General features: G+C 38.4%; 3 protein-coding genes across 10 annotated transcripts in view; 2 read left to right on the top strand and 1 right to left on the bottom strand.

Annotated features, from left to right (window-relative positions):
- Window positions 1-2,818, top strand: part of ADAMTSL3 (ADAMTS like 3) — a 177,960-nt gene extending 175,142 nt beyond the window's left edge. For all 4 annotated transcript variants that reach the window (XM_086849604.1, XM_086849606.1, XM_086849607.1 and 1 more), the window contains 2 exons: window positions 155-369; window positions 898-2,818. In XM_086849604.1, the coding sequence (XP_086705730.1) occupies window positions 155-369; window positions 898-1,007 (325 nt within the window). In that variant the 3' untranslated portion in view covers window positions 1,008-2,818. The remainder of the gene's footprint in view (window positions 1-154; window positions 370-897) is intronic.
- A 2,576-nt stretch (window positions 2,819-5,394) lies between these two features.
- Window positions 5,395-14,072, bottom strand: SAXO2 (stabilizer of axonemal microtubules 2). Its single transcript, XM_023933927.2, has 4 exons — window positions 13,888-14,072; window positions 8,859-9,038; window positions 7,536-7,735; window positions 5,395-6,790 (listed from the first exon to the last, which is right to left on the bottom strand). The coding sequence occupies exons 1-4, from the start codon at window positions 13,926-13,928 to the stop codon at window positions 5,817-5,819; spliced, it is 1,395 nt and encodes a 464-aa protein (XP_023789695.1). The 5' UTR covers window positions 13,929-14,072; the 3' UTR covers window positions 5,395-5,816.
- The window catches only part of EFL1 (elongation factor like GTPase 1), a 64,488-nt gene continuing 64,234 nt past the window's right edge, over window positions 13,913-14,166 (top strand). For 4 of the 5 annotated variants that reach the window (XR_015275975.1, XR_015275973.1, XR_015275974.1 and 1 more), the window contains exon 1: window positions 13,996-14,076. The gene's annotated coding sequence lies outside the window, so the exon portion shown is untranslated. Of the gene's footprint in view, window positions 14,077-14,166 lie in introns of all 5 variants that reach the window. The other variant, XM_086849608.1, reaches the window with a different exon arrangement.

The following is a 14,166-nucleotide window of genomic DNA, read 5'->3' as shown; positions in this document are numbered from 1 at the left end:
AGATGTTCAAACACAAACAGAGACACTCTTGAGGATCCTGGTCTAGTTGGCTGTGCTATGAGCAGGGGTGTGGGGGCTGGTCGGTTCTATTGTTGTGTGAATAAGAGTTTCGCACAAAAGCAAACATTTATCTGCCATTTATTTCCCTGTACAGCCCTCCTGCCAGAAGGAACTGTTCTTCAGGGGTGTGTGATGTGTACTGGCGGACAGGCCCCTGGAGGCCCTGCAGTGCGGGCTGTGGCAGTGGGTTCCAGTCCAGACGAGTGGCCTGCGTGCACAGGCAGAGCAACAAACCCATGGCTGAGCAGTTCTGCCGAGGGAGGAAGAGACCAGTGACCTGGCAGCACTGCAATGTCACATCCTGTGGCAGTATGTAAATGTTTATTTAAATATGAGCATAGTAATAGTTTGTAGCAGTTATATTAGAGAGCGACTCGCAGTTGTACACTATTGATTCTACAAGCATTTGATTGTACATCAAAGGTAAAACTATCCTCTCCAAGGAGCACTTCGTAATCCTGGGGTTTCTTTTCTCTAAGTAGGCCAGTTTGATATTAAAGCCTCAAAAGCACTTTTAGAAACAGGATATTTAGGAAGCTTTTTGCAAACTTCCCTACATGACTGTGCCAGTTGTGACTCAAAAGTCTCTAGGCGAGCTGTTAATGCCTCCAAGATGGGATAGTGTTCTGAAACAGACAATGAGTCTGAGAATGCATTGAGATCACACCTCTCACTTGTGACCTTGCTTAGCTTTGAATCCCTTGCTGCCAGAAATGCACACTAAAATAATTACAAAGCTAGCAGGAGCCCATCAGTTGTTTACAATTACTATGGCAAGTTCTGCTATTTCTTTTTTCCTCATTATAAAGCCTTGTAATGTTTAAATATATTTTTCAGAAGGCGAATGCAAGGATACAACTCACTACTGTACATTTGTAAAGCAGCTAAAGTTATGCTTGATAAACACCTACAAAGAAAGATGTTGTCAATCATGTCAAGAAATATAAGTCCTCTATGGCAAGTTCATGATGCTGCAGTGAAGAGATGAGAAGAGAGGTTCATTAAACTAACCCGCTTGAAGTATATTCCTGTAAATGAGACATTAGTTGTAACAGTTAAATGGCAATGTGGGGCCAATGAAAACACAGTATTGTGGATTGATGTGCTGGATAAGGTATTGTTTCTGGGAATTCTTTGCAATGGAACTTCTAATGTTTTAAACATGTCTGGATTAGCAAGATAATATCATGGCATATCATCTGCAAAATTTTGCAGGCCATCATTTATACTTTCATCAGTGAAAAAAACATTACGTAAAAGCAGCAATTAGCGGTTACTGTCCTTAACTTATGAGGAAGAGTCACAAAAATACTTAGAAAAATTTTGGAAATGCAGCAACTATTGACTCCCAGGATTTTAGTTTGTTTTTTTTTCATCATATTTAACACCATTTTTAAATTTATAGAAGCTGTGGCTTGTAGCTGTAAAATTTTGGCAGCAGCTTCATTTTCATAAACAGCTTGAGCTTAAGGGTTGATCTCACAGGATATGCTTTATGGATACTAGCTCTCAGATGGATACACAGAAGTACATTGAATTTTTCCTGCTTGTATTTCTGTGTATGCAGTAAGAAACTATAGATCCTCATACAATTTTCAAAGCAGCAATAGATCTCTTTTGAATAAATGAGGTGTCATGTTTTATTGTTTCTATTCTAATTCCAATCTCTGAAGTACAATTGAAGTTCTGGCATGATTACACTTTTGTACTGATACTAAATGAGACAGAAGTTTCCTTGTCAGAGCTGTGAACAAACACTTGTGAGCACTGTTCTCTTGCACATCAAGTCAAATGAGGAACCAGCAACTGGCCAAAATAGCTGTCAGATTTCTTGTCTTGAATAATCATTCCATTTTTCTCCATTAATGAGGAAAAATGTCCAAGGAAGAATTATCAATTGTGAAGATAGGCAAGTGCAAGAAATCTATTTTGAGCATTTTTGCATCAAGATTTTTCTATCATGACCATTAACTGAGTCATTTGCAAGTTGATAAGTTCTTGCCATGGTATTCCTGGGTAAATTACCTTCCATACTGCAGATTGTCTGACTAGGGCTTTAAGCAAAGAGGAGCCCACAGGACGTAGAAAATAGATGTTTTTTTCTTTTGTAGTTTCCAAACTACTGCTCATATTGGAGGCCTGAATGGTCACTTTGACTTGGTTCTTGTGTTCCATCTCTGAGCTGTGTGATGGGCAGAGGGCTGGGAGTGCTGTGGGGGCAGTTCAGACACAGCATCCTGCACAGAGGGTTTGCATCACTGAGAATTAGGGTAGCACTACTGTATAGAAAATGTTTAGGGTGGATTGTCGTGTCCAAGGCTGACTGCAAGGAGAGGATATTCCTGATCATTACCTTTCTAATCAGCAATGGGTCTTGATTGTTTAAGCAGTTTTTTAAATTAAACATTTGTAAGATACTTTTGTAGATATTTATTGTCTGATTTAAAAGTGCAATATTTTTTTTGTACAGTGTTTAATAAAGATTTTTGGACATATATTTTTTCTTATTACCAAAATTTCTTATTCATGTTTTTCCTTTATATTTAAAGTTTTCAAATGTTAACACATAGCATTTTTTGTTGCGTTAACTTTGGTTAAGTATGCATGCTGTACTGAAGCAGTGCTGTAAATGTTTGTGATTGCAATTGGCATGACATTCCTCTGTAGATTATTTTATTACTTCTCCAGTAACTGAAGATTTTAGCTTCTTGAACGTAGTTTTGATATTTCTGAAATAAAGTATAGTTTGATTATTCAACACTGTGATTACCCTGAGACTGTTTATTACCATGATTTGCAATGTAATCGTGCTTTCATTCTTTGTTATTTTTTCAACCTACTTTGTATCTAATTCTGGGATTTTTTCAAAGCCTCAGATTAGTTCTTAACAGTCTATCAGACATATTGTCAACTTCACTGCAGTCTGCTTTGCACTGCTATTAAGAGACAACATAGATGTTACCTGACTGAAAAAGTGGGAAGATAATTTGCCAAAATCCAAATGTCAGCTCTGATTCACTGAAATCTAGAATCAGGATTCTTTAAAAGGTGTAATAAAATTGCATTTCTTTTCTGGGCCTTCACCAAGCAGAATCCATTTAGATCTGACAGAACAGCTCCATGTTTTGTTTTTAGTGAGATAAGGGAATACCTCCTTGAAAAATAAATTGTTTCAGAATGCCCACTATATGTAAATAGTCTTTAGAAATAACAGTCTAAGAAATAGTATGAAAAATAAAAGCATTAAAAAATTTATTAAATAGAAAATAAATGTCAGTTTAGTGTATTGGTCAATTTAATGTAGTGGGGGTGTTTCAGAGTTATCCTAGATAACAATATTGGCAAAGGCTTAATTTTCCTTTGAATTGCATAAAAAATAGCAAAGGGTCTGTACAGCAGTGCTGTGGAGCCTGCTGCTGGATGGCAGAGTGCACAGAAAGCACTCTCAGAATAGCAATGGAATCCATGAATTACTTTCCTGCTTTTACATCTTGGTTTAGCATGACATCATAAAATGTTTTTTTAACAGCTGTTATTTTGGAAAAAATATTAGACAGTTTTCCAGCTGTCTCTTCATTTGGTCTGCATTTCAGTCATTTGCTGCTTATGAAAAAGTTGACGTCAGGTATTAAATAGTGTCTGAAGGTTTATAATATCATTTGATGCTTTTCCTGGAAGCACAATCAGTGTTTTGGGGTTTTTTCAATTGTGGAGTAATAAAGGCTTCTCTCTTTCACTATTAAACTTAGGGGAAAACATTAAGGACAAAATGAAAGGGAATATGCCCCTCCACCCTAAAAAAGCCTTCAAACACATCTGCAGAGGAACTGTTAAATGTATCCGAATATGCTCTCCACTTCCCTTCCTCTCAAAATGTTTGTACTGCGCTGGTAGGTGGCAGCAAATGACTTTCCATAACTTAAGGGAGGGAAGTGACTTCAGAATTGAAAAAACAGCTGTGAAAATTTAAAAAAGCATCTAGGCTCCCTCACAGACCCAGCAGAAGAGCCATTTTGGGCAGAACATGCAGGCACATGTAACTTCATGCATTCAGACTGCATTTCTCCCTCCCTAGAAAGGAGAGCTGGAGGGCATTGGGAGCTTCTGTAAATGGCCCCAGAGGTACCAGGACTGTGTACAGGATGTGGACCTGGGTAGGTGTGACTGTGAAAGTTTTGGCTTTGTTTCCTCGGTTGTGGCATGACAGAGAATGAATCAGTGCAGTGTATTTTCTCTTTTGTGGTACAGGAAGTAATTTTCAGACAGAAGAGTAAAATTGATTTTCCATGTCATTAACAGAGTAAGTGATACTACAAAAACACAGTACAAAGACAAAAGTTCTGTAAAAGTGACTGATGCTCTAATAATGTCTGGATGCCTCTCATGCAATGCTTTTGTGCACAGCTGATTTGCTCAGTTCAGCTTTCTTGCTTTCATATGACCAAGTTCCTGCTTTAAAAATGTTCCTATCGTTGATCTTAGCCCTTTTATAAGAGACTTTGTTTATGAAGTACAGCCACATGATTCTGCAGAACACAAATACTGTTCTACACCAATGGGTACAAGATATGCAATACTGAGAAGAAAAAAAATCATATTGGAGTAGTGTGACAGAGCATGACAATACAGTTAATTACAGAACTATTAACTGGGACTTGCTTAAATCATTACCAAAATAAAACTAAATTGATTCATCTGGATTTCTCAAAATCAGTTAAAGATACATAGAGAAAATACTAAATATTTCATACAGAGACAATTTCATATAAAATTTCTGTAAAAAAATTGGTGTCTGTGTCATTGGAACAAGCAATACTTTGTAAATCAGACAGACTGAAGCCAGGCTGCTGACAGATTTCTGCATCTCAGTTGGTATTTCTTTTTTTACCTGAGTTTACTCTATTTTCTGTAAATCTATGCAGTTTCACAATGAGATTTGACTGAATTTGCACACTGCGTTTAAGATGATTCGGCTGAGGAGGACACATGCACTAAGTGTGTCAGTGTGTCCAAGCTGCATCAGTTTTGTTTCCTTTGGAAATATGGCTGAAAGAGCACGAACAGGGAAATTAGGAAACAGAGTCTAATGACCTGCTTTTGGTGGCTGAGTGGTTTCAGCTATGTGTACAAAAAAGGAGCAACGTTACTCTGTTAATCGCTACCAGAATTTAGTGGGACCTTTATACTCAATTCAGATCTGAATGAAGTTAAAGTAGTGATGACTAAAGCTTTTAGATTTTTAGAAATGCCTAGGTGTCATGGCATGCTACCTTGTGATGTGGACAGTAAAATACAAAGAAAAAAAGTCTTACAGATTACTGAGATTATTACTGATTTTTAGATTATTGTAAATAGCATTATTTATTTACTGTGTAAAATATTTTATCAGCAAAAGACTCTATTTCTATTGTATTTCACAAATACAATAGATTGACTACAGAAAATCTCAAAGAATCAAATATGTTAAAAATATGCTTGAGATGGAGCACGAAGAAATCTGGGGAGTCAGAAACTAGAATGCACAATCAGAAAATGGACAGATGCCATGTAGGGAGTAGTGTTCCTTCAGCATTTGGCAAATCTTTATTAGCCTTGTAATAAGCTTTGATTTGGCTTTGGTTTGGCTTTGGTTTTCTTCAAATTTCTAAAAGCAAAAATTTCAGTATTTAATTTGCTTTTAGTGTTATTTAACGAGATAATGATCAAGCCGGTTTCCAATTATTTTGCCAAAGTGCTTGAAATATTGCATGTAAGTATTATGAGGCAGCAGGTGCGTCCTCCGGAACAGGACTAGAGTCTGACCCGGAACGTTCTGGAGACACCTGGCGGTAGAATTTGTGACCCTGAGAATCTGTATTTACATAGACATAACCCAGATGCTCTGGGTTATGTCCTGGGCAGACCTCTTGCTTCTTTGGAGTATATTCAATGCGATACAAAGTTTCATCTTTAAAAGGAACTCCAGTAGTTACAGCGTGTACAGGTTTGAAACTTTGAGGTGGATTGGCCTGATGTTGTATGTAATGGGACCTGAATGTAGTTAAACTAGAAAATTTTCCTGTGGGTTTTTGAATTTCCGGTTCTTTCTTAATAAGCCCTTGGGGACAAACTCTCCAGGGTTGATAGTCTTCTTTTGTAGTAGTCTTCCCTTGAAAAGTGCCAGTGTTTTTTCTTCCAGTAGCTGGTCTTATGGGGGCTCTAGGAGCAACCTTGTGTTTAATGTAATCAAGACGGTTTGAGGACTTGAGGTCCATCTCGTCTGTGGGTGGAACGTACTCTGTTGGTTTGTGGAACTCGGGCGCTGTGACCAAATACGGCTGATAGCGGTCCTGAAATTCAGTGGTTCCTTTAAAAGGATCATCAGATCCAATTTTTCTACTTTCAGGCTTGCAGCTTTTTGCTAGTTCCCCAGGCATCCCTTTAAAATCTCTCTGGTGGGTTGTGAGATCTTCAAAAGGTTGGTCGCTTGGCTTGTACTCTTCTCTTGGCCTTACGAACAGGGGCTCCATCTCATGGACAACGTACGCGGTGCGATGGATGGTGTTGCCATCGAAAGGCCCCTCTGCCAGCTTGGTTTCACTAGGTTTACAGCTTTGGGAGGGATTGGGTTGCCTAGGGATGTAGTCATCTTGAAATGTAGAAGGATTTCCAAACCTCTCGGAAGGTGGCTCGTATGCACGCTCCACCTTACAGGATTCCGTTCTTTCACCTTTCCGCAACCTGTAGTCATCTGTAAGGCAAAACCAAAATTCCACCATACAGGTGTTGTTACTTCAGACCATTCCTTTCAAATGAAGACCAAGTCTTCTGGTATTAAATCTTGCAAAACAAAGAAAATGGGTGTAAGTGAAAATGATAATTTTATCTGCATATTTGTGATCAGACAAAACTGTCTTTTATTTAGTGTGTGATAAAAACAGACTCCCAAAATTGTACCGGATGCCCTATTTTGACTATTTGCTCAACAGAAACTATACAGAAACCAGCCTTGTACCTATTTTAAATACAGTATCTTCCATTTTACTTAAAGATTTAGTACCTTTATGCTGACCATCGTAATATAATCATTTGTGTCAAGACAAGTCATCACTAGGGTGATATATTTGTAAGCTGTACCATGCACAAGCAGGAGCCTAAACTCCACTTTCAACCTACTCTGCGTAAAAATAAATCACATGAACTACCTGAAAAATACACTGCACCTTAATTTCCATCCAGTTTTGCCTGAGCTAGCCCAACCAAGTATATGTTGGAATTTCCTTCTAGCCAAGCTAACCTCAGAGAGGGCTTTTAGTTTAGAATCAATAGGTCTCCCCTCACCAACTGCAGTGCTGAATGTTTTAGGGTATCTTCACCCGCTTTCTAGTACGTTTTGCTCCCTATCCCAAACCAACAAATCCAGTTTCTAACAGGTAATTCCAAATGCTACCTTCATCTTGGTTATTTCTCTTCCTCTAGGGAGCACACGTTATTACCTCGATAGGTTGGGATGGTATCCAGTTTTGCCTCTGAAGTGTGTTTCCTCTCTTGAGGCCTTGCTAATGTCACTGGTCCTACTTTATGAGGACTGTAATCTCTCCGGTATACGGTTCCCAGGTCAATCTTCCCCGACTTTGGTCTGTATTCTGCTTGTGGCCTAGAAGGTCTCGTAACATCATATGGTAAATAATCAGATCTGAATTGAGGAAAAGAAAACACTGGTCAAAAAATCTTTTCCTCCTTCTGACATCACTTTAGTAATTTTTCCACTATATGGAAAAATAATAAAATGTTTACTCTGAAAAATCTATTAGACACCATATATAGGAGGGGTAGCCCAAAGGAGAGAAAACCACAGTACACAAATCTACAGTCTCTGATGCATTATGGAGTCTTTACTCAAAGGTAGATGATGAAGTAAGTTTTTCAACATCCCATTCACAGTTGCTATAATTTTGCAAAGAAATGATCAGAAAGCAGAAGCAGAGCAAAGCTCAAATTACTAAAAATGGTAGCACTCACTGATTGCATGAGGAGAATGAAATACAATCAGAAGCAGCATTTCACTCTTTTTGCATGGACACATTACGTTAAAAGGACATATATATGTGGGTGTTAAATAGTCCATACAGACACATGACCAGTCTGGCAGAACAGCATTTGGCCTGTTTATGTCTCTCTTTTTTTTTTTTTTTGATAAACAAAGAAATTTCACCAGATGCCCTCACAGCTTAAAAGAAAAACAATAATGGAAAAAGTAAAAGCTGTTGCTGCTGTCACAACACTAACAGTGAGTATTTTTTTCTAACTCTTTGAAAGATGCTCTTTAATTCTGTAAACTTAAAATCAGTCTGTGCACAGACAGCACAGTTTTCTTTCTTAAAACTAATAATTTTCTTAAAACAAGTAATCTGAATTTTAAAAATCAATAAAAGAATCTCTGTTCTTTTTTCTTAAGATCTCATTTTCCCACTATCTTGACATATGTATTACACAAAGTTCCCCAGCTTGCCACGTTTTCCATAAGACCTGAATTTCCTAACGGTCTGAAAACAAGACAGTTTTTGATTCTCTTTACAGGTTAAAGGCTGCTGTACAGAATGCAAAGCTTGCTGTATGCATGCTTTGCTATTTTTATGAGCATTTTGTGGTAACTGTATTTCTATACTCAAAATTAAAACTTTAAATATGCAAAAAGTGCAAAGGATGCAATGACTGCATTTTGAGAAGATTGCAATACAATGTTTAGCCCCTGGATAAAAGACAAAGAATTAAAAACTTTACAGACTAATTATAAAATATCGTTTGAAAATATTTACTTGAATGTTGTGATGCCATCCATTCTCCCCTGATCCTGTTGGAGCTCTGGTTTTGGCTTACAGCTCTCGGGAGGGCAGACATTGCCATAGCCGGGGTAGTTCTCCAAATACTCAGTTTTGTGGCTTGGCTGTGTTCCATCATCATAAATCTTTGTGGGTCTATGGCAGCAGCGATGGCGTCTGGGTCAAACACATCAGAACAGAGAATTTTGTTTCATTTAAGAGGAAAACCCATACTCTGTCTACTGGAAGTAAATAACAAATGGGGAAGATTGCACAATGTCAGTAGATTTTGTTTAAAATCTTTTCTGAGTGATAAAAAATATTGTGCTGATGGCACAGGTCCTAGAGCACATCATTCTAAAACAGTAATAAAAACACATCAATAAAATATCAGCCTTGGTGCAGAATGCAAAGGAAGGACAGAGTTGATCTCAGTCCTCTGAATGATGCTACCACCAAGATGCACTTTCCTCTTGTCTGTAATGTTTAATGGTATTACTCATTTTATTTGGAAAAGGAACTACCTATGCTTCATTTCTTGTTTCATATTGTCTCTTTTTTACTGCTATTACCTTATCACTTATCTTTTTACTTCAGTATATCTATCACCTATTTTCACCAGTACTGTTAATTTTGATTAAAATTTTAGTGGTATGAAATCTCATGTGCACTTCTAGTGCTCTGCAGGCCATTTATGGTTTTTCAACCCTTTTATTTCTCCACAGACTGACTAAATTCTCTATCCAAGACATGTTTATTTGAAAGTAATAACAACTCTTTTTATTAATGGATTTTATTTCAATTCCTCCTGCTTTTCATTGATGCCTCTATCAATGACACCACTGTGTAAAAACATGTTGGGAGGTACAAAATGACAATTATTTATACATTGTTGTTTTCAGTTAATGATCCATGAAATTTAAATTTAAATTTTGTTATTGTTTTGAAAATACTGTTGCATTAATTCTAATTTCCACAATGCATATCTCTGGCTGACCTCAAGGAAATATATAATGACAGGTTTTCTTCCTACTTATGGCTGACAACTTGCAATGCAAAGGGAAAAAACAATAAATATTTTTTCAAATAAACAAGTATTGTAAAATTCTGTAATGAAAAGTAAAAATATCTAGACCCCAAGAAGGATAAAAGTGTACAGCTCTTAGTAAGTACAAATAAATTCAAGTTTCAGGAAGCTAGGTATCCAAGGAATATTTCAAAGGTCTGCAGAGAATTTTAGCTAGCACTGAATACCATAAAGGAAAATAATAAATTAAAGCAAGGTAAAATAGAATTCAGAAGCAGACACGAAGGACTCCTGCTGGGAAAATAAAAAAAGTGAAAATAAAAAAAAAACACTGAAAGAAGTTCTTGGAGACTGGACATCCTAAAGCTGCTATTAGTTTGTGCTGCCTGATTTTGCCAGATCAGTAGTTCAAATAATGAGAAATAAAGTAGCCCTGTCTAAGAATCCAGATCCTTTCAGAGCCTCAGGTGTTTACTCCTTTTCAATCAAGTCAATTAAAAATTGAGAGACTATTTCAAAACATAGCAAGGAAAGGAAAAAGGAAGAAGAGGGAGCGAACAGGAAAGGTAGGAAAACAAGGAGGTAAGTGTGTGCTTTTTCTCACTCCAGTGTTTGCCTGTCATTACATTTGTCATGAAATTCACTTTCACCTTAGTAATGTTATTTTCAGAAAGTACAAACAGCATATGCTGTGTCACGTAGCATCTAAAAGTAACAATCTATAAACAGAAACAAAAGACATTGAATGGAGGGTTTGAAAGCTGGTTGGAACACAGGTTATCAAATTATAATGTTCCTCACATATTTTTTGGCATACCATTCAAAGGAGTTGGAAACAAACATTATTCATCTGTAAAAGCTTTAACAATCTTCAGTTTGCCATAAGCTGGTCTGGAACACCAAGCACCAACCAAAACACCTTCTGTGTTCTGGGATCACCATTCTTTAAGGACTTTATTCTGAATATTTTTAAGCAATGTTGTGAGTATATCCCATGTATTGCTGAATGGACATGCTACAAACTGAAATAGACACTAGAGAAATACTGCAGAGTGAGCCTGAAGTTCTTGTTAAGTACAAAACAGAGGTGAAAGCAATCTACTCTTACCTCTCCAAGGCAAGAGATGGTTGCAATTTTATTAGAATTCATTGTTGATCAAAAATGTCCTTCAAACCACTCATTTCTAGTGGTTAAAAATAATTTCTAGTGTATAAAATAATTCTGAACACACCCTAACAGTGCAAAAAATTACTTGGAATCAGATGAGGTTGTTGAGGAAGTTCCTACATCCTACTCTGTGTTGTGAAAGTGCTTTCAGTCAGCCTGAAGGGTAGTGTAAAATTACCTCATGAATTTGACTTGGAGAAGAGATTAGGGGTTTTTTCGTCAACTGATAAATCTTCTTTAGGATGTTGTCAAATTTAGAATATTGTCCAATTGCTAAACCAAAATTTTCAATTTAGATAATCATTTTATGAAACTAATTATATAAGGCATCACAATGCTAGGAATCATCAGAGAAGACAGATTACAGCTCTGATAAATGAAATATGTTGCTCAGAGTTTGGCCTGTACTCCTTGAGACAGTTTATTTTTAACTTCTTCCTTGAATTTATCACAATTTCCACCCCAGAGTTACTGATAATTCAAATTGATTTGGCGAGAATATCCCTTTTCCCATGCCTGACTGGCATTTGCTTTGATGGATTATTATTCTTTCCCTTCTTTGTGGGAGTCTATCTTGTGTCTTGCATAAGGTTTGAATAGAATCTCAGCTAAATAAAAGTGACAGTAGATCAGCTCTCTTGTGCCAAATGCTCTTGTTCTGGTTATTTTAGTAGAATGCTGGAGATTTTAACTTATTTAAGGCCTGGCATACATACTTCTTTTTTTTATACAATGCTAGTAAGACCCTTGAAATTCTACCACAAAGCATTTTCCTCCCAGAGAACTAGACTATTAATGAGAAAAGCTTAATATTTGTCATAATAGAAAACTTACTACCCCTCCACAAACACAGCTCAAAGCTTTTATTTTTAATTTCTTTTTATTTTTTGCCAGTGCATACATTATGGTCTGGAAGACAGAAATGATGGATGGACACTGTTTTTGAAAGTTGTTTACATTCCTGTTCTTGACAGTAGATCTGGCAGTTTTTACTGGGTTTGTATTTATATGTGGTCAGTATGATGGCTTAAGTAACCCATATTTTAGAGAAATCTCCTTTCAACTTACATTTATTCAAGAATATAGATTTTTATGATAATAATAACAAAAAGGCAAGTAATGGGGGAAGGCTGACAAATTGAGAAGGAGATAAAGTAGTAATTTATTTTTGTGTCTCAAAACAACTTTTATACTTTTGTAGGCTGTGATTATCTTTTATAGCAGACAAGTAGTATTCCTGAGCACAGAAAGTTCATCTACCACACAGGCTTTATTCTTCTTTGGAAGTCAGATTGAATATTCTGTATTTCCAAAAGTAGAATGAAGTTCTGTCTCACTGGCTTTGCTCCACTGTGAGTTTTTTCAGTGTTTTTTTAATTCTGTTGATACGGGACATTGTTTCCTTCTATTTCATTTCTTAGAATTAAGCAGTAATTATACCTCCATAAAATTTCCTGCAAAGAGCTAAATGATAATGTCTACAAAACACTAGATATTTATAGCTGCTTTGAAGTCTCTGCTAAGCTGTGTATGCATTCCAGTGTCCAGGTAACACTGCCAAGTGACCAAGCAGACTTTCCCTGAAAACAGAAACACTGTACACTGAAGCAAACACAATGTACTGCCTAAACCAATAATGGCTCAAGGTTTTATTGACTGTAAAAACTTCAGTGAGGTTTATTTTAAACCACAAGCTTTATGCATATTTAATTCAATTATTCATATTATTGAACTCAGTTTTTGGATTGAGAATTTTTGGTTGAGTTGAACCTCATTTTGTGCTCTCTCACTGTGTTATCTCATCATCTTTCTACTTGAGCCCAAGCCAGGTTTGTTATCTCATGAAAACAATGCGTTCCAACTCTTCATTAATCGAGGACATAAGAAATTTATGGGGTAAAATTCACTACAGGCTTGGCCAAAAAAAACATGAGGAGCTTTACTCAGTGCCTGCCTCACACCTCTGTCTACAGATGAAAAAAAAAGTGTCTGATGAACAGGTAGACAGACTTCCCACGCAGAAACACATAGAGGGTACCTGCTCTGCAGACCTTGATATGACACTTGTGGGTCATGGTGCACTTTGTAACCATAGGGTTTGCTCTATACTTCCAAAAAACACTGAGCACATCTCTGTGACCTCATGATGACTATTCTTGTATGTAGTTGTTAGATTTTATTTTTTTTTAGTATGAACTGAATATTTGAATCCTAGGGTGATTATTTTTGTGATTCTTTTAAAAGTGGACAGACAAGAAATTGAATATATTAACAGCTGTGACTCCAACCTGTAAATATATATGTCTGATGATTGGAAGGGCCAAGTCCCTTATTATTTTGGGACACCTGATTTGTGCACTTTTTTTTTCCACCTCTGGCATTGATAATTCTGCTTATAGACTTGTAATAGCAATTTTCCATGAAACATTGCCTACTGTACCCTCTTGTGCCAGCCAGTGCTGAGTACAGGGGGGTGGCCACTGCCCTGGCCCTGCTGGCCACGCTGTTCCTGACACTGGCCCGGTGCCATTGCTGTTCTTGGCACAGGCTGGCTCACGTTCAGCTGCTGCTGACCCGCACCCCGGGCCCTTTTCTGCGGGCACTTTCCAGCCCCTGTGCCCCAGCCGGTAACGCTGTGTGGGGTTGTTGGGACCCAGGGGCAGCACCCGGCCCTTGGCCTTATTGAACTTTATACCGCTGGCATCATTCCATGGATCCAGCCTGTCCAGATCCCTCTGCAGAGCCCTCCTACCCTGCCGCAGCCAGGTACTGGCAGCAGCTCGGTGTGCCGGGGAGGGCGGCGCTGGCTGGCTCGGCGCTGCCTCACTCACCCGCAGGAGCAGATCTCGCAGATGCAGCGCGGCGGCCCCATGGCCGTCCCGCTCGGCCGCCCGGCCGGTAACCAGGGACGCTGCCGCGCGCGGCCCGGCCCGGCTTCCGTCCGGCGTCACGGGGCGGGATCCGCAGCGGCCGAGCGGGGCGGGCGCGGCTTTCCGGGAGCGGCGGCGGAACGGGCGCAGGTGCGTGTGCCCCGCGCCGGGAGGGCCTGGGCAGCGGGCGGGCCCCGGCGCGGCCCTCAGCCCGCGGCCGAGCGAGAGGGCAGCGCTGCG

Source organism: Cyanistes caeruleus, chromosome 13, assembly GCF_971803275.1.
Source record: "Cyanistes caeruleus chromosome 13, bCyaCae1.hap1.1, whole genome shotgun sequence".
Classification (NCBI taxonomy): domain Eukaryota; kingdom Metazoa; phylum Chordata; class Aves; order Passeriformes; family Paridae; genus Cyanistes; species Cyanistes caeruleus.
Note: the sequence above shows the minus strand (reverse complement) of the source record. Positions and strands in the feature narration are given on the sequence as shown.